Source organism: Camelus dromedarius, chromosome 11 (assembly GCF_036321535.1).
Source record: "Camelus dromedarius isolate mCamDro1 chromosome 11, mCamDro1.pat, whole genome shotgun sequence".
Classification (NCBI taxonomy): domain Eukaryota; kingdom Metazoa; phylum Chordata; class Mammalia; order Artiodactyla; family Camelidae; genus Camelus; species Camelus dromedarius.
This window is the reverse complement of record NC_087446.1, coordinates 26,822,969-26,843,894: the sequence shown is the minus strand read 5'-3', so window position 1 is coordinate 26,843,894 and position 20,926 is coordinate 26,822,969. Positions and strand designations below refer to the sequence as shown.

General features: G+C 39.1%; 1 protein-coding gene and 1 long non-coding RNA gene across 5 annotated transcripts in view; one reads left to right on the top strand and one right to left on the bottom strand.

Moving 5' to 3' along the window:
* The window catches only part of POC1B (POC1 centriolar protein B), an 85,932-nt gene that overhangs the window by 60,683 nt on the left and 4,323 nt on the right, over positions 1-20,926 (top strand). For 2 of the 3 annotated variants that reach the window (XM_064491570.1, XM_031463043.2), the window contains one exon: positions 20,341-20,556. In XM_064491570.1, the coding sequence (XP_064347640.1) occupies positions 20,341-20,556 (216 nt within the window). Of the gene's footprint in view, positions 1-20,340; positions 20,557-20,926 lie in introns of those variants that run through there. The other variant, XR_010383154.1, reaches the window with a different exon arrangement.
* Positions 17,663-20,926, bottom strand: part of LOC105094860 (uncharacterized) — a 74,813-nt gene continuing 71,549 nt past the window's right edge. For both annotated transcript variants that reach the window (XR_010383155.1, XR_010383156.1), the window contains one exon: positions 17,663-20,438. This is a non-coding gene — a long non-coding RNA (uncharacterized LOC105094860). The remainder of the gene's footprint in view (positions 20,439-20,926) is intronic.

Genomic DNA, 20,926 nt, shown 5'->3' with positions numbered 1-20,926 from the left:
TTACATTTTTAAGCATGATCTCGCTTAAACGATACTTTATGCAGTGAAACTGGTCTTTATAACCTGTTGATAAAAGTGATTTAGGACTTAACTTTTCTTCATGAAATGTAAAAAAGAAGAGGGTGGTGTGGAATTCTACAAAAGGATTTTATAAAACATGCTGTTTGGGAGCCCAACAGAGTAAATAAGTTTTTGAATTTCCTTTAGAAAATTAGCACATTTTTGGGAACTGGAGGTTTTGAAGTTCCAGGTATTATTTCTGCCTTCCAACTTCCTGAGCTACTGTGTTTCTAAACCGCCACAGTCATCTGGACAGTCCCGGGCCTGGGAATCTCAGCCGCATCCCCGGTTCCCACAGCTGAGACTGAGGCATGCCGAAAATGCCCGACAGCCCTCAGCCCACACGTCCAGGAACAACTGGTTCCTTCCTCTTCCTGTGGAAGAGCAACATCCTCTGAGATGAGAGACATGCACCCTGAGGAATGCAAGAACAGCAGTGCGCTTTTCACACAGGAAATGACTCCGGGAGCGCTGGGAAAGGCTGGTCTCCTGGACCGGCAGCCCGAGCTGAGCTTCCTGCTGGCCTGGAGGAGGGTCTGCCGCGGAGCCAGATGCCATCCGTGGGCCTGTCCGAGTTCCGTGGAAGGTAGTGAGCCGCGCTTTCAGCTGCTGAGTACATCTGCAGCCGTCTGGTTTTGAGTGATTTGGTGCCGCTTATGCAGCAGAGCCGGTTGGCTTTTCTGCTGCTTTATTTAGCCACCTGACAGCTACTTACTTGGTGGAAGTAGTCAGTAAGTCTGCCAAAGTGAATTTTTCAGTCAGTTCTTTGTGCTACAGGAATAAGTCAGATAATGTAAACTATATTAGGGCTTCAGAGAGGTTAAAATCCTCATAATCTGAGTGAACTGGTATGGATGCCCAGTGCTGGTCTCACCTAGTTCGTTCTGTCTTTCAGTTTCCTCGCGTTTACTTTCTGAGATAGCCAGGCATCAGTAGAAGACATCGTACAATGTGCACAATCATACATCCTCAAGCATACATGAAACTCTGTTGCTTTAAACCAAGCCACCCACCAACCCCTGTCATTTAAAAATGAAGATTGACTTGAAATGACTTTTACAACTGAAGAATGTTCTGGTATAATTTGACCTATTTTCCCCCCTAATTCCTACAGTATTTTCTTTTTCCTTTGCTTGAGATAATGATGGCCGCTACAAAGGCCAGTTTTTATATCATGCTTTCTTTCTAAATTGCTTTCCAAATCACTGCAGAATTTTGGTGGGTTTCAGCATTTATGGTGGCAAAATTCTTTTACTTTTCATGTATTTGTTTGGATTATTTTACTGAAGCACATAAAGAGTTACTTGTTATTTGTTTTAAGTTGAGGAGAGATGGAGAAGGAATGCCAGGCATTTCCTCTTCCTTTTCAGAATGTCTTTTTAATGAACATTCCTCTTCCCTTCTCTGAACAAACCATCTCAACTCAGCAGGGGGCCTCTGAGTGTCTAGTTTCCAACAAACCAACCTCTGTCCTCTGTTCCTCCAGCCCCAGAGAGGTAGTTGCTTCATGCCTTTACTATGTCTTCTCACCTCTGTGCTGCCTTTTAGCCTTTGCAAACTTCCAAACCTGTTTAACTAGTTCCCTAGATTAAGTTCTCTCTGCCAAAATAACTGTCGTGGTTTCTGTTTTTCTGCTGGATCCTGAATGATCATCCTAAAGGTCCTAAAACATCCTAAAAAAATAATAAGATGTACGGAGAGAGACTTCTATTCAGGAATGTTTATTTCAACATTATTTATAACATCAACAACAAAAAACTGACACAAGTCAAATGTCCTTTAAGAGAGTATTAGCTAAATAAAAGTATAGTATATTGAGATGGGATATTACATAGCCATACCATGTTTAACAACTAAATGCAATGTGTGTGATTCTGGATTTGATTCTGGGTCAGTGGATAAACTGCTGTATAGAACATTTTTAAGACAGTTGATAAAAATTGAATATGGACTTTACCTTCTTGGTAGGGCTCTGCAGTTACTTTTCTTTTACTGTTTCCCCAAGGTCCCTGACCTCACCCTAACACTAACTTTCATTTTTTTGTTGTTGTTCTTTGTTGTTGCTTTTTAAAGAAAGAGTGTTTGTGGGAAGAATTGTGTGTGCGTAAGGTTTCTTTGCTATTGTTATTGCTGTTCATTCTGGTGTGTGCAGATATTATTTCCTTTGTGGAATAGTGTCAGTTTCCATCAGATTTGGTTACAGTGTGATTTCTATAGAGTGAATTCTATTTTCCATTGACTTTTATTTTTAAATAGAGCTATGTTTTCTTGGTAAATATTCTGTTTATTGGGCAGGAAATCATGGGCAAGGCTCAAGAGCATACCCAAGCCCATAATATTTTGGAGTTTTTTCTAGAGATTTGAGGCACTTTTTTTTTTTTTTTTTCAACTGTGAGCCTGTTTGTAGAACCCAAGCTGTCTCCTCCAACCCTCCTTTTTCTCTTGCTGTTAGTATTGCTCAGATCATGACTACCCACAGTGACAAGGGACCTAGTCCCTCCAAGTTCAGGGCTCCTTGGGCTCAGTCCCCATCTTTTCTTTGGGAGTGATTATGTAATAGGGTTGTGTTACAGTGTGACACCTTGTCCCCCATAGGTGGGCCTTTCAAAAACATCTTGTAATTCACTTGGAAAGTTTTTCTCTTTGAAGCTACAGGTTCAGTAAAATGAATCTGTGCCCTATTTTGTATATTCTCTAATGTTGATATTATGTAAAATAAATTCATTTTAAGTGACATCTAGCATCAGGCAAAGTATGAGTAAATGTTATTCTGTATTCATAAATCTGCATTTTAGGGATAATAAAAAATAATTTAATAAAATTTCAGGATAATAAATGATTAATTACTTCTTCTAAACAGAACTAGAAATGCATTAAGATACAGGGAAGACACTTGTGTGCTTTGGAAAGTCAGTTGAAATTTTGAAGAATTTGACTAAGAAATGCACTTACCCAGATTTCTTCTTTTAGAAAATTCTGTGTACTTTCTCTAAAGTTCAGTCGATTGTAAAATTACCGATAAAATTCAAACTGTTAACACTGTTTAAAAATTTATGTTGTTTCTTTTTCAAGAAATTGTTTATATACATTAAGTGTTCTGTGAATTATAAATGCCATAAAACTATGGCTGTTTTACATTTTGGGCACTAATCTATCAGATAGTCAAACCCTCTTCCTCCCAGCTCAGGGAAAAACAATCTCTGATATACAATTAAATGACATGAAAAATTTTAAGCAAATGGCATTATTTTTTCTAAAATCACTATTTTTAAAATCAAGTATACTGATGGGTTTATCAAACAAATGAGAAAACATTTTTCTATTTAAAAATAATCTCCTTTTAAATGTATATGAAACTTTATTTAGAGAGCAGTAGTTCTCCCTAAGATATGTGATTAATATTTTAACCAAGCATTAAAATTTCTTATTTTATGTTATTTCTGTTACTCTGTGCTATGACTGTTTTTATGTATTTACTAGTCGAGAAAAATGATATTCTTGGGGTTTATCACAAACGGTGTTTTATTTGTTTAGTTTTAGTTTTTGCTTTGGCACTTTTTCCAGGCAGTTCTCTTGGCAACAGTGGCATTGCTTCTGCCTGTCATGAGTTTTATGCAATTAAGCTCTTCCATTATATTCCCCATTACAATTTATTTCATGCAAATATTCTAGCTGCTGTATCCAGCTAGTTAACATAATTTTAACTACAGCATTTTTTGTCAATTATTTTTTAACTGTAAGAAAAAAATGAATTTTATGAGAATCTAAGCAGTGAATTCTGAATGGAAAGAAATCAGAATGTACTAAAAGTTTTTGTCTTTTCCTCCTGCCTCTACCCTTCCTGGTAGCAGTCCTCTCACCAGGGTGGAAGAGACTTGGATCTAAGCACACTAAGTAGGATTTAATTTTTTTTTCCTCTGCTCTTTATACACCTGGCACAAGAAAATCTGGAGTGCTAGTAGACTGTATATGGAGACTAGCCAACCAGCTTGTTAGAGTAGAAAAACCAGTGTTAATTCCTCTCCTGCCATAGCTCTGCAGACCCCACATGAATGCATCTTGACAGCAATAGAAAAATCTCTGAGTAATAACCACAGATAAGCTGGATTTCTGCAGGAGCTGAGCTCAGGGCAGCGAACCTTGTGGTTCTGAGCATCGTGAAGGGAAGTGACTTGGCCTAAGTCAGAGGCTGGCTCAACAGACATTGTTCATTCATTTCTCAAAAATGAACATGTCAGGCTAGATAGGAGCAGGGGGTTGGCAGGGAGGAGGATGAATGTGGGTTATAGTGATAGCTGAAGCCATCATGGAGAGTTCCACAGTGCACTGCAAGTATAAATTGTGGACTTGTGACTAAATCAGGAGTGCAGGTGAGGTGGAATCAGAGAAAGTTTCCCTGAAAAAAGATGTTTGAGCTGAGATGGAAAACCTTGCTATTCAAAATGTGATCCGTGCATGGTTTGCTTGGGCATCATCTGGGAGCTTATTAGAAATGCAGAATCGTGGGTCCCACCCCAGACCTAAGGAATCAGACTGAATTTTAATAAGATTCCCAGGTGATTTATGTGTACATTAAGGTTTGAGAATGGCTGGTCTAAAGCTTCAGTAGGAGTTGGGGTGAGGAGATTAGGAGTACTGGAGTGTTCTAGGCAGAGGGAACTGTGTACGGGAAGACTGGGTAAGGCTTGGTATGCTCTAGGAACTGAGAAGAGGGCTGGAGCCCAGGGACAGGTAGGGGACTGTGGTAGCATGGCAGCCAAGAGAGGAGGGTGGCAAGAGGATGGGAGGGTCATCACTGTTGAAAGCCAGAAGGATTTTTAAAATGATGAATTTAGCAGAGATTTTTGGTTACCTTTTGGGGAGCTTTTTCGATGGAGTAGTACACGTGCAAGCCAGTACGAAATGGGTGAACAGTGAGTGGAGGGGGCGGAGTGAGCAAGGAGACAGCAAGAACAGATTATTCTTTCCTTTATTCAAGACATTCACTGAGCATCTATTAATACCAAGCAGTGAGAATGTACAGATGAAAGGCTAAGTCCAATAATAGTGATATATGCCTGAGCTGCTATGGGAGCACATCAATAGAGTGGTTAAATAAAGGAGTGTGTGTGTGTGTGTGTGTGTGCATGCATGTATGTGCGTGTGCATGTACGCGCATGTGTGAGTGCTGGAAAATTTGGGTGAGGGACAGAAACATTAATAAGAGATAACTTCCCAGAAGGGTTTGAACTTGAGCTGATTCTTTAAGAACTTGCTGCCAATATGGAGAACAAGGACTGAGTTCAGTGTGTGCATAAGCAGTAGGGCTGGAGAGGTGCTGGTGAATTCAGGGAGCTGTGGACATTTCTGGTTGGCTGCAGCACTGGGTGGGGTTGAGGAATAGCAAGAGATGAGGCAGGAGAGAAAAGGTGAGGCTGGATCATGAATGACCTTGAATGCCGTTTGAAGGTGTTTGGCTTCCCCCTAAGAATTTTAGGAGGACCAGTGAAGGATTTTAAGCAGGAGAGTGACAAGGGCAAATTTGGTTTCAGACCCAGATTACTCTGGAGATGTGAGAAGCAGGGGTTAGAGGGAGGTGAGACTGGAGGCATGAAAATTAGCAGGCAAGTGCAGTAGTAATCCAGACAGGGAGTGAGGACTGCTTGATCTCAGCAAGAAGAGACTGAGCGATGGATCTTGAAGAGAAAAAGTCAAAAGTTCTGTTTACCGATTAGACATAGGAGGAGAGGGAAGAGTCTAGAATACCTCCCAAATTTGGAGCTCCTGGGTAGTTAGTGGCATTGTTTACCAAGGTGAGACAGAGACGGGGCTTGGGTATGGAGTATCCTGTTCAGAAATACAGATCTGAGAATCTGTACTTGAATGATCAAGCCATGCGGTCCCATAGGATGATCCCTAAACTGCAGCTTCATAGTGGATACAGTAACGATTGTGATAAATAGGTGATCATTAATCTCATCTCATTCATCCAGGGGATCATTAGAAGACTGTTTGAATAATGATGGTTATTTGGTAAATATTGTGACTGAAATATAAAGCAGGTAAAACTGGTTGCTTTATAACGTCTGTGAGTAGCAGGTGTGCTTTAGTGGTGTCGCGTGGCTTCCGCCCCGAGAACTTCCTGCTCACGCCTCTGTGTATGTGTTTAGTGTTGATAAGTTTTCATGATTCTTAACCACTCTTTTTATGAAGTTGTAGAATCTAGTTCATATTCTCATTGACTCATGATGTCTGTGAAAAGTACTTTTGAACTTTATAGTAGTGTTTGAATATTATTTCTCCTAGACCTTTCCCCCCCATGGTAATTGGTTTAAAAAAGGAAAGAAAGAAAAACAATCTTTCTTTATAAACACAGTCATTGTTTTTAATCCTTTGGTTTCTGAGTTACTTCCACCAGCAAGATAAGAAAGGAGGAAAACACCCACACCTTTCTATACACAAAAACGTAAGAAAAAAATACATAGTAGGGCTATCAAACAGTAATACTGTTACCATAGCATCCTGTTTTCAGTTATTTATAATGAAATATTTGTTACTGATTTTCTACTTGTAAGCTCTTTGTCCTGAAGATTTTATGCCATAGATTTTCAACTATGTCCAGTTACATAATCTTTATCAAAAGGTTAAATATTTTAGATGCAATTAATAGATTTAACTGCTTGATGTTAGATTGGCTTCCTGTATTATTAGGAAATCACTTTTCACCCATTGAAATGATGGGACCAGAAATTTTAAGTAGATATTGGATCTTTATCTACTGTTTTTAAAAATTATTATATACATTTCTCAGGTAGCTGCCTGAAAATGCAAACCTTTTTTAAAACCTATATCTGAAAATGCCTTAATATTTTGTTTAGGATTTGCTGAACACTGGTTTCCATTTTAAATACATATTCAGCATGTACTTGTTCATTTACTACTCAGCTAACATTTTTCAGTATGGCTCATTCATGTATTTATTGAACTGTCATCTGCCTATAAATAGCTTATTAATTAATTTGAGAAACCAGACACATAGGAAAATATTTTTTAAATTTGAATATAATGGATAAATATTTTTAATTCAACAAGTTATATTAATGCCTTTATGTGTACCTTACATAGGAGGTACTCACCATATTGTCAACTATCTGAGAAAGTGAGATGTGTATTTCACCTTCTAGAAGGGTGCAGTTTAGATTTCAGTGGAGTAGGGAAGGACCTGATATGGTAATATTGGTAATGATAGGTAACTGAATACAAACTGTAGATTAAATTCCTTACCTGTATTCTTACGATTGTGTAATGTAACCCAGTATAATTTTCTTCATTTTACAGTTGAAGAAACTAAAGCTTAGGGAAACCAAGTAATTTGTCCAAGGTCACACAGTCACCCATGGAAGTAACAAGTTTAAACCCAAGTCTGTGTGACTTGATGTTCTATCCATGTACCGCCATATTATATCATAGCATGGATAATTATACAATACCACAGATATCAGAAATGCAAGGAAAACTGAGTATTGCTTTTAAAAAGCAAAATTGAATTTTTATAAAGATTTAGGGCAAAGGCAAATTGCATCTATTTGGGGAAGATGAGGAATGATTTCATTACTTTTGCAAGTGCAAATTAAAGTCAACTAATATAAAATGCATTATGTACACTGAGATCACACAGGAAGCTTTCACTCCCTGCTTTTTGAATGATACAATGCACAATAAATAGACAGAAGGGTGGTTCTCAACACCCAGCTGTGAATATACATTACTGTTATAATCACAGTTGTCATTAATGGTACTAAAATGTTCACATTATGCTAGATGGTGAATAGAACAATAAATAAATATAATATTTGCCCTCTAAAAATGTTCTGTAAAGCTTGCCAATTTTCTGAATGTAGCTTTGTTAAATGATTGCATGGATTCTTGCGTTAAAATTGCCTCTTCATAGTATTAAAACACAGAAAGGAAGCTAGTCTTATTCAAGTGAGCAAAGCATGAGTTCCTTTGTACAATTTAAAAAAATTATCTCATGACTTTTAACACACAGCTCATTTCTTTGAACTTGGCACTTGAAGAGTTCTGAGGAACAGAAAATAGGCCTGTGAAAAAGGTCAAGGAATGGCATTATTTACCTCAGAGAGTAAGCAAGCCCAGGAAATAATTTTTCAGAAATTTATTCTAAATAATCCTTCTGATTCTGTGATGATTTTTGTTTCATAAAAATAATGAGAATAGTTATTTAGGACACAATGTGACTTGTTGGTTTGGTTGGCTTTCTGTGTACATTATTATGATACGAAAGTGGTAGTGCTATATTATTCTTTATGTCTTTTCATTGAATTTTTTAAAGTATAGTTGGAACTTAAAAAGTCAGTTGTTCTTAGATAAAAAGAGAAGTGTTACAGACTCACTGTCAGCGCGTTGCTGTGGGGTTGCACGTCTCACTCACGCACACCTGCAGCGGCTTCCTGCGAGTGCTGGTGTGTGCACAGAGGGGCAGCTTTCACAAAGGTGAACAGTGGCTCTTTTGAGATATCATATGGGTGAAACTAAACCAAATATGACTTTCCAAGTCAAACTTCCACTTTTTCCCAAGATGTAATCCTTACTTGAATATGAAATATCTTTTTAAAAAGTACACCATTGTACACTATAAGCTATTACCAGCCTCAGAATATAGATTCATACACACACATGACCTTTTTTGAACAGGGTGAAGTATCATTATAAATAATGGTTTATTTCTAATCTAGTCATTTCAGCATTCTGCATAAATTATTCTTTTTGAATTCTGTATGTAAGAAATAATAATGAATCCCTTAATCTGTAGACCTTTGGGTTATAGCAGCAGAATTCACAGAAGACATAATGGCTACTTGTTCTCTCAGGAAATTTACAGAAAGTTTTACTGGTGTTATATTTGTCTAGAAGACTGGAAATAGCATTTTTATATTAACTTGGAAGAGAGCGCACTAATTCTAGTTCAGTGCCTACCTGCTCTCTTCCTCTACCTCCCGCAGATAATTCTGGTCAGTATTTTATCATTAATTAAGATTTATCTGGTGCAGTGCAGATTGTAGACTCAGCACAGGGCAGTAGAAGACAAATCTTCCTGTAAGGGACTCATAGTTTATGGTTGCCTAATCATGTAAGAAGTAGAACATAGAAGGAATTTTTTGTACAGATTTTCTTTGTCCTACCCATTCATGGCTTCAAAATTAATAAGCTTCCCTGGAGATGAGAATAAAGATTAAAGACAAAGACAGACAGATTTGTGGCCTCAGCTATCTTTTTCAAGGGCACTGAATTAATCATTCAGATATTCTGGTTGATAGCTGCACGAGGGTGGGGTGAGGGGTGTTTTTCAAGTCTTCTGACAAAAATAAAAATTCCGATTTGGTTTGAAGAAGAAAAATCAAAGCCCTCAGTAAAACCTTATCCCCAAGGCCTCTTTTTCTCTTTGAAAAAGATGTATGATTTTTCCCAAGGGATAAACAGAAGGCTTTCTCAGCTCAGCGAATTTAGTTTGGGAGACACAAATTTCACATGACACTCTCTGATTTTACCCTAGAAGTATTTTTAAATCAGTCATATTTGACCAGGTGTGTATGTCCCTATAAGGATACACAATACACTGTGCAGGTATGTAAGATGGAGGAGAGGTGGTCAGTTTTCTCCTTCAGGACCTATGGCCTTGTCTTCCTAAGAATTTGAGAAATGGAGAGAATTCTGTGTTGTGGTCCTGTGACAGCCCAACATGGGTAACTCTGTAGCCCTCTTTTCTGTTGTTCTGATTAATCTGTCCACTCCTTGGTTAAAGCTGGCTTTTGATCTCCAGGAAGGAACCAAAGACAGAGCAACACTCTGAGTCACTTCTGAAAGACGGCCATCCTCTCTCGGTCAGGACTCTCAGATGAACTCACGGACTGTCTGAATCCTTTGTGCTGATGGTGGACTTAGTGTAAAGCCTCCCACTCACTGACCACCACTTCCTCCAGTCTTCCAAGTCTGATAATTCAGCAACCCCAGGAGGGCCTCCCTCCCATCCACAGAGCTTCTGCCTTTCCACTGCCCACCTTCTGTGTCTGTGTGTCTGCTTGCCCTGTAGTCTACCCTCATAGTCACGCCCTTGCCCCTTTCTCTCTGTTGTACTCACCCCAAAAAACTTTAGCCTGGTTAAATCTATTTCTCTGCCTACTCTCCATCTGCACGCAAGCAACTGGATTTGACTAGACAGCCATGCTGACTGCTCTCCCCTTAAATTTATTTATACAAAGCTCCAGGGGCACTCAGTACTGCCTAGCAGTCATTTGCCAAGTAGTTATCCTCTCGCTGCCCTGTGGTATCAGTGTCCTCTTTCTGCTTGGTCTTCTCCATCAGCACACATTTGAAGTGTATTTCCCATCTTTAGAAAGGAAAACTTCATCTGACCCCTCATCCCTTTCCAGCTCCTGTCTCACTGCTCTGCTCCCCTTTATAGCAAAACTCCTCAAAAGAATGGCATATGTTTAGTCTTCATTTCTTCACTTTCTACTCTTCTGAATCCACTCCAGTTAAGCTTCTGTCCCCACCACTCCAGTCTTGTTAAAGTCCCAATGGCTCATCCAAATCAGCCTTTCGCAGGACTTGGTCTAGTGATCACTCCCTTCTCTTTGAAACTCTGTTCTTACTGGGCTTCTGGTCCAGTACCACCCCTGCCTCATGGGCCACAAGTCACCTTTCCTGCTCCCTTCCTGCCTTCTGAAAGTCTTTGCAGTTGTTCTCTTGTTTGGCTCCTCCTTCAGTGATCATAGACCCATGGTTGTAAACACCATGGCCGAGCACCCCAACTCCAAGGCAACAGAAGCTTCTGCACTTGGTCCCCTTCCAGACCTTTCCTTATGTACCTCTTCAGCTGGCTGTTCATTTGTATCCTATATAAAAACTGATAAACATATCTGTTCCGATAACTCCCAAACTTATACCTCTAGCCCCAGCCTATCTACGGAAATCTAGAATCATGTATTTCCAGTTGTATCCATGACTTTCCCCCTTGGAAGTCTAATCGGCATCTCAAACCGTAAGATGCCCAAAACTTACTCTCTACTGCTCCCCCATTAAAAAAATACATCATCGGTGGAGCCAAACTGTAATGTAATACTTTACCCAGAATAACTTTTCTTCATAACCCTTGTTACTACCTGACATCACACGTCTATACATTTTCCTACTTCATTCACTGGAGTATAACCCCATGTCAACAGGGTCTCTTTTGTTTATTCATTTCTTGTAGTAGGCAGAATGATGGTCCATAAAGATGTTTGTGTCCTCATCCCCAGAATCTGTGAATGCATTTCTTACAAGGCAAAAGGGGCTATGCAAATCTGATTAAGTTAAGGATCTTGAAATGGGAAGATTATCCTAGATTATGGTCCAGTGCAGTCACAATGGTCCTTACAGGGGAAGGAGGGAGGTATAGGAATTAGACAAGAAGGTATGTCAACGGAAGTAGAGATTGGAGTGATGTGACCTTGAGCCATAGAATGCAGGCATCCTTGAGGAGCTGGAAAAGTCAAGGAACAGATTCTCCTGTAGAGCTCCAGAAGGAACACAGCTCTGCTGACACCTTGATTTTGGCTCTGTAAAACCTATTTGGACCTTCAGAACTTTAAGGTAATAATTGGTGGTGTTTTAAGCCACTAAACCTGTGATAATTTGTTACAGCAGTGGTGGGAAACTAATACACTCCTATATCTCTGGCACTTAGAATTTTCCTGGCACATACGTGTAAATATAACAATTTGTTTGAATAAATGATATGTCTTCATTATTTTTATTTATTTTATTATATATATTTTTTATTGAAGTCTAGTCAGTTTATACAATGTGGCAATTTCTGGTATATAGCTATAGCATAATGCTTCAGTCATACATGAACATATATATATTTATTTTCATATTCTTTTCACCATAAGTTACTACAAGATTATGAATATAGTTCCCTATGCTATATAGTATGAACTTGTTGTTTATCTATTTTATACATATTAGTATCTGCAAATCTCAAACTCCCAATTTATCCCTTCCCATCCCCTTTACCCCAGTAACCATAAGTTTATTTTCTATGTGAGTCTGTTTCTGTTTTGTAAATAAGTTAATTTGCCTTTTTTTTTTAGATTCCACATACAAGTGATATATGGTATTTTTCTTTCTCTTTCTGGCTTACTTCACTTAGAATGACAATCTCCAGGTCCATCCATGTTGCTGCAGATGGCATTATTTTATTCTTTTTTTTATAGCTGAGTAGTATTCCATTGTACAAATATACCACAGCTTCTTTATCCAGTCATCTGTCAATGGGCATTTAGGTTGTTTCCATGTCTTAGCTATTGTAAATAGTGCCACTATGAACATTCGGGTGCCGGTGTCTTTTTGAATTAGGGTTCCTTCTGGATACATGCCTAGGAGTGAGATTGCTAGGTCATATGGTAAGTCTGTTTTTAGTCTTTAGCGGAACCTCCATACTGTTTGCCACAGTGGCTGCACCAAACTGCCTTCCCACCAGCAGTGTAGGAGGTTCCCTTTTCTCCATAGCCTCTCTAGCATTTATCCTTTGTGGACTTTAGAATGATGGTCATTCTGACTGGTGTGAGGTGATACCTCGTAATTTTGATTTGCATTTCTCTGCTAATTAGCAATGTTGAGCATTTTTTCATGTGCTTATTGGCCATTTGTATGTCTTCACTGGAGAGTTGCTTGTTACGTCTTCTGCCCATTTTTGGATCGGGTTGTGTCTTCATTATTTTACATCTCATATAAAGATTATTAAGGTTTCTAATCCCTACTCTAAATGTTATCATTGAAAATTATCTATTATTTCTTTGAAAAGTAGTATTTGCTCTTATTTTTGTCCAGGCAAAAGATATCCTTTGTTATCCTAGCCTATTTCAGGCAGGCATTTTATAAGTGTGTATGTGCGCACGTGCGTGTGTGTAGTGATTTAAAAAAATCTCAGAATGTCAGGAATGGAAAGGATTTTTAAAGGGCATTCGGTTTGAATTTCCTGATGTTTGTATATTTCTCACAATATCCCTTAACAAGTGATCATTCCAAGTCTATTTTAGAACCTTCAATGATGGGAAACTTACTTGAGCTGGAAGGGTCAGACCACTTTTGGATAGGCTTTTCTGACTTTTGTCTGTTTTGTTCTCTACTTACAGAAATAAACCAAAACTAGAAATGTTAATTATAAACCAAAATTGACTTATTTTAACCCTTTATTAAGGATATATCTGAAGTTCAGGTTGCTGTTTATCTTTACATGCAAAAATGCCTACTTTTGCATACACACTTGTCAGAAAATCCTTATGCTGTTTCATCAGAAACCATCAAATATACTTTGGGATAAAAATCAAGAAGTGATTTCAGTTAAGTCATAAACGCTTGCGTTACTTCCTCATTGTGCCTCTGAGGAGGCATATAAAACTGATTTTTTTCAGTATGATTCAGTAGAGAACTGTATTGGCTTAACTTTGGACTTTACGTCTCTCCAAATACTGTCAAATTATTACTAATTACATTTTTGTGAATGGCTCAGCTGATTCAGGACAGTCTGCTAAATTTGGCTCGACAGATGTTGAGCCCTGTCTGTGTCTCATGCACTATGCTGGGCACCTGAGAAAGAAAGAAGGCAAAGGTGTGCCTCCTCCCCTCAAGAGAGTAGCCCTGATAATCTAGTGGGGAATACAGACATGGAGACACAAGTTTAATGAGAAGTGCTAGATGCTCTACTATGAGGGTGAAGTGGCGCCAGTGATTTGTTCTGACTTGCCAGCCCAGACAGTGGGTGAGTAGAAAGGGGAGGAGGAGGAGGAGAGGAGAGGAGAGGAAAAGAGAATAAATGTAATGCAGGAACTTCTGTATGTAACTGGGCACCACAGTATCTTGAATGGTCCATCATTAATTATATAAGCAGTAATAGTTTAAACGTGTGGCCCTTAATCACGTTGTGGAATGGTTAACTTCCAATAAAAATTTGCTTTCAAATGCCACAATTTTTACTCTTTGTTGATGCGTTAAGAGAATTAATTCTCTAGTGTAAGTGACAAAGGGATATTTATGCATTAAAATTAACCATGTCCTTTAAACCTGTTAAGAGCCGTTCGTCCCTGTAATGTGACAGGCTTGTCAGGGCTGGCGGAGTAGCTGGCAGCAGTTAGCTCTAGCTTTTCCTCTGTTGCGTGTGCTCAGGTGGAAGTGGAGCCTTGTCACCTGCAGAAACAAGGATTGCTCAGTTACTCAGGTTTATCCTGTGCACTCGGTGAGGCTGCGCTTCCCATCTTTGAGACGGCACCCCTGGGCTTCTCCAGGGAGGACTTAAGGGTGGTGACTGCCCTGCCATCCATTTGGAGGAAGCTGTTCCCTGGGAACCTGTAAGCTCCATGGAGGCAGGTGCCACTTCTGACTTGTTCTTTGCTGTAGCTTTAATGCCTCCCGTGGAAGGCCTTCATTTGTTGAATGAACCAGTGAATGCTATTGTTATGCCCCTGTTCTTCAAGTGTCTGCAACAAAGAGATGCGGGGCCATATGTGATTTCTTCCTTGAATGGACCACCACAGCATCCGTTCTTTTCTGTGTCTTGCTGGCATTTGTTTGCTGTGCTTCTTGTTTATCCAGTATTGCCAGCGATGTGCCGGGCACTGCGCGGGATGTAGGCCTGCTCTGTCTCAGTTCTCTCACCGCTACAGAGAATCCTCCTCGATTGCAAGCGTCACGTTGTCCTCACATTTAACACTGGTAAATGTTTAGTGTTGTGTCAGTGTCCGATAAGCATTCCCCCAAAAATGAGTATTTAGCAGCTCTGAGGTAGGAGAGGCCCTCGGTGTCCTGGGAGCGGCAGGTACTGCGGCCTCATGTGCCACACTTTTCATAACCCAGAATCTTGAACATATTTTCCCTTTACAGTTTTTTTTATTTTAATTTTATAAATGAGTGCGTTGAAACCTCCCCAGGCTGTGCACCCTGCTCTTCCCCTGTGCAGACAGGATGGTGGGAAGGAATCTGCTAATATCCAGGCTCCTGTGCCTTTGAGAGACAGGAGGACAGATGTGTCGGCTGGCTGATGTTGTGGGATGGCAATCTTGCACTTCTCCCCTCTCTGCCCACTCCCTTTTTCCTGTGTTTATTCATCGCCATGTGTCATATGATAGTAATGTATTTCTTTGCTGATTCCAAACAAGAAAACCATTATTAAGGGAATATTGAGTTCTTTCCTGCCTAGACTTTCTATGGCTTTTAACCTTTTCTTTGCCCATTTCCTATTGCCCTTCTTCACTAACCACACTGACTGCAACCCCCAGGGTCAGTGACTGACTTGTTAATTAGATTGAGGCCTTTTCCCATGAATGGCCAGAGCTGCTGCTACAGTAAGACCAGTGATATCTGCAGCCGTGTGTACATACTTAGGTGTGTTGTGATCCGTGTGAGAAAGACTGTTGTGGTCATAGAGTTTGGTTTCCGTCTGTGAGAATGGTGATAAACTCTGCACGTAAGTGGTTAACATGTTCAAAACTATTCAAGTTTCTGCTAAGTCCAGGGGGTACAGTGGTGAGAAGAGTAGGCACAACACAGTCTAGTGAGGGAGACAGACAACAGACAAGGAACAAATACATAAGGACAAGTCAGATCAGTTACGGAGGAACACGTCAGGATGCCGTGGTAGGAAATGGAAAGTCCACCTTCATTAGGCTGGTCGGGGACTACTTTTCTAAAGATGGGACAATTAAGCTGAAATTTGAAGATCAAAAAGGATTCAGCCATGCTAGGAGGGCAGAGAAGGCAGAGCAGAAGCAATGCTTAAAAAAAAAAAAAATCTGTTGGGGGAGGGTATAGCTCCAGTGGGAGAGTGTCTGCTTAGCATGCACGAGGTCCTGGGTTCAATCCCCAGTTCCGCCATTAAAATAAATAAATAAACCTATTTATTCCTCCCCTCCCCCCAAAAAAAGCAAGACAAACAACAAAAAAATGTTTTTAATAAAATTAGATTAAATGTTTTAAAAAGTCTGACCTTTGAGCAGGAGTTATACATTTTAGGGTGGTTGTGTATGGCCATCCATACATTGTCTCTGGCCAGTGAGGGGCTGCCTGGGATCAGGAATGCAGACTGTGAGTCAGGACGTCATGTCCCGTACTCATCTTTTCACTGCTCTCATTTCAGTGTTTGCCGCCAGTCAGTAGTTGGGGCCCAGGTGGGTAAGTGCTCTATGTTGTTTCCTAAGTTCCCTTTGCTCAGGATGAGAATAAGTGGGCCATGCGTGCTTCTGGGCATGACTAGTGAGGGGCATTAAAAATCCTGTATGTTAACTTACTCTTCTATGATCTATGATTGCTAGTTTTGTTTTTTTTAACTTTTTTTTTTATTGAGTTATAGTCATTTTACAACGTGTCAAATTCCATCGTAGAGCACAGTTTTTCAAGTTACACATGAACGTTATTCATTGTCATTTTTTTTTCGCTGTGAGCTATATGACTGCTAGGAGTTTTGCTTATGAACATTTCAGGGATGGCTTTAGCTTTTCTTCATCATGTGGAGTTGAGTAATTTAAAGTGTCAGTAGGATTGCTTGGGATGTCTGGATTTTACTGAGCGCTTCATACCCAAAAAAGTCATTTCCATTCAGGTGTTTTAGGTTAACACCCTAATAGTGTCAGGCACATCACAAAGGTGGAAAATTTGGGGGTACAGAGCATAACTGCTCAGAGACCCAGAGGTTTTGGAGGCACATATAGCCTGGTAGGCAATATAGGAAAAGTGTAAGTTCATAGATGTCTGAGGGAGAAAAGTAGAAAAGATAAATTACCAAATGACTGAAGGCACCAGTATGTCCGTTTCAGGAGAACAGGTCTTGGCTCTTGCCACCCGCTGCTGGGCTGTCACCGTTTAGAGCAGTGCCTGGCACAGAGGGAGCTCCAGAAATACTGGTTGTGTGAACAAACAAAAAGAGCCTGAGCAGATACACTCAGCTGGGTAAGAGCAGCATGAAGTGCCTTATGCGTGTTTTAAAATGAACTTGAACTGGGAATGCCGGATTTTCAGTTTTTTATTTTCAACAAATGGTGAGTTAGTAATATTATGACAGAGGGAAATTTGAGGTTTTTATCTTCCCCCCAAAATGGTGGGGAGGGTCATGGAGAACAGTGGCTTTGAACCCACGGTTACAGTACCTGGAGTACTTGGCATCTCTTGGATTTATGACTGGTCATGTTCCATACACCTTTCCTACCTGTGTGGCTTTGGGCAAGTTATTTAGTCTCTCTGTATCTCTTTCCTCATTTGTAAAATGAGAATAGTGGTAGAGCATACCTGAGAGGGTTATTGTGAGGATCAAACCAGTCAGTGTGTGTAAAGCCCTTGAAACAGTGCTGAGCACACAGGAAGCTGTGTATGTGCTGACCGCCACCTCTGTGTTCTCATCGCCATCATCAGAAGTGTGCTTCCCGCGTGGAATGCTCCTATGTCAAGTGGTAACCAGAGATGAAGACTGACTAAAATTGTAAAACTTCTGTGATTTCTGTGCTGCATATATTTGGATTCTTTCTTTTCATAATAGCTTTAATGAGATATATAATTCACAGGCTATAAATTCGACACTTTAAATGGTACAGTTTTTAATGGGTTTTAGAATAGTTACAAAGTTGTGCAACCATCACCACCATCTAATTTTCGAATATTTAATCACTTCCCAAATAATTTGAGTATTTTCATCATCCACATACCCTTTATCAGTATCTGCCCATTCTTCTCTCCTCCCAGCCCCTGGCAACCACCAATCTGTCTGTCTTCGTATATTTGTCTATTCTATTTCATATACATGGAATCACATAATATGTGGGGTTTGTGTACAGCTTTTTTAACTTAGCCTAATGTTTTCAAGGTTCATCAAGTTCAACCATGTGTTAGTACCTCATTCTCTTTTGTGAGTGATTGATATCCATTGTGAGGGTAATAGCACATTGTTTTTTCATTCATTACCACAGTATTTTGATGCAGGTAGGGTGTTACCATTTTATTGACTATTATGAATGCCGCTGCTGTGATTTTCATGGACAGGTTTTACATGGATGTTTGTTTTGTTCCTCTTGGGTACATACCAAGGAGTGTAATTGCTGGGTCATATGGTAATTCACGTTTCACATTTTGAGGAATTAAAAACTGTTTTCCAAAGTAGCCGCACCATTTTACAATCCCCCCAGCAGCATATGAGGGTTCCAATTTCTCTGTATCTGCACCAACATTTGTTATATTCTTTTTTATTTTAGTCATCCTACTGGGTATGAAGTGGTATCTCAGTGTGGTTTTGATTTGCATTTTCCTGATAGCTAGTGATTTTGAGCGTCCTTTTATGTGCTTATTGGCCATTTGTATATCTTCTTTAGAGAAATGGTGTGTTCAAATCCTTTGACCATTTTTAATTCGGTTGTCATTTTGTCTTTGAGTTTTAAGAATTCTTTATATGTTCTTTATGAAGAAATCTCTATCAAATATATGATTTCCATAAATCTTCCCCAATTCTTTGGGGTTTTTAACCCCACTTTCTTGGTGTTGTCTTTTGAAGCACAAAAGTTTTAAATTTTGATGAAGTGCAATTGATTACTTGTACTTCTGGGGTTGAATCTAATAAGCCTCAGTCTAATCCAAGGTGAGAAAAATTAACTCCTATGTTTTCGTCTAAGATTTGTATCATTTTCGCTCTTACAGTCTACGATCCATTTTAATTTATATGATGTGAGGTAGGGGCCCAGAGTCTTTCTTTTGAATTTAACTATCCAGTTTTCCCAGCACTTTTTAGTGGAAAAAGACAGACTATTCTTCATTAAATTATCTTGGCAACCTTGTCAAAAATGAACTGACCATAAATGTAAGGGCATATTTCTGGACTCTCAGCTCTATTCTATTGATCTGTGTGTCTGTCCTTATGTCAGTACCACACCATCTTGATTACTGTGGTTTATTAGAGAATTTTGAAATTGGGACATGTTAGTCCTCCAACTTTGTCCTTCAATATTATTTTGGCTATTCCTGGTTCTTTGCATTTCTGTATGCATTTTAAGACCAGCTTGTCGATTTCTTTTAAAAAGGCAGCTGAGATTTTGATAGGGATTGCCTTCAATCGGTATGTATCTATTTGGGAAGTATGGCTATCTTAATATTAAGTCTTCCCATTTATTTAAATCGTCTTTAATTACTTTCAGTGATGGTGTGTTTGTAGTTTTCATTATACAAATCTTGTACTTTGTTAAATGTATTCATAAGCATTTTATTCTTTTTGATAATAGATGGATTGTTTTAATTCTATTTTCAGATTTTTCATTGCCTTTTTTATTTTTATTGTGGTAAAATATATATAAGAAAAATTTACCACTTCAATCATTTTTAAGTGTACAGTTCACTTGCATTAAGTATTCTCAATGTTGTGTAACTATCAGCACTATTTTGAGATCTTTTTCATCATTTCAGATTCTTTACTCATTAAGCAACAAGTGCATAAACTCCACATTTCCCCTCCCCGCCAGCTCATAGTAACCTCTCTGAATTTGCCTGTTCCAGGTACCTCATATTAGAAGAATCATACAGTATTTTCCTTTGTGTCTTCTCATTTCACTTAGCATGAGGTTCATCCATGTTGTAGCATGTAACAGAATTACATTTATCTTTATGGTTAAATAATACTCTACTATATGTATATACCACATTTTGTTTATACATTTATCTGTTGATGGGAACCAGATTGTTTCTCTTTTTTGGCTCTTGTGAGTAATGCTGCTGTGAATACTGGTGTAAGTTATCTGTTCAAGTCCTTGCTTTCAGTTCTTTTGGATATATAGTTAGGAGTGGAATTGTAAGTCTATGTTTTAACTGCCGGAGGAGTAGCCAAACTGTTTCCATAGCAGTTGACCATTTTATATTCCTACCAGCAGTGCATGAAGGTTCCAGTTTCTCCATATTCTCACCAATATTTGTTATTTTCCATTTTTTAAAATAATCCTAACAAGCTTTTTAGTGGTGGAACACCTGATCCTTCAAACAGATAGTGTTTAATTGAAAGAAAAAAAATTTCCTCCATTCATTTTTAGCCTTTTTTCCCTTCTTTTAATTGTAATTTCCATAATTTGCTGTAGTTGAGGATGAACCACTCAATGAAAACTGATTTTAGAAGAGGAATATTGAAAACATTATATATATATATATATATATATATATCTCACTTTAAAGTTTGGAAACTATTGACACTATCTTTTCCATCTATCTTTACTATCAAAGACTACAGAAACCACTGTTAGAACTCTACCAGAGAAGGGTGAGGAGGTCTGCGGATATTTCTTGAATCCTTCTTTAATATCAGAATGTTCACCTACAAACTTGAAAAAGAAAACAGAAGACATCAGCGACCTCCCTCCTGAGAGCCAAAGAACCATCCCACTCGCTGTGGCCGACGCACTAGAGCACATCATGGACCAGCTCAACGTTTTAACACAGGTGCGCTGGCGTGCTTTGTGCTGGGGGGTGTGCTGTGCAAAATAATCCTGGTTACAGCAGGCTGCAGAACTCACAGAGCAGGGGGAAACTGTCTTAGCACAGCAAGCTCAAAGGTGGCAATCAGTATTGCAACACATGCTCTGCTGAGATAGTTGCTCTGGCAAGACCTTGTGGAGGCGACTGTGAAGAACTGTGATTGTACTGCATGCTATAAATGTATTTGATTATGGGCACTAATGTTCTGCCCTAAGTATTTTTGATGTGGTTTATTCAGATTATTAGGACATTGTCAAAGAAATATATAGGGCCATAAGAAAAATCTATTGGGATGAATCATTTCAGTTAGAGTGAAACAGTGGCAGTGTTTGTA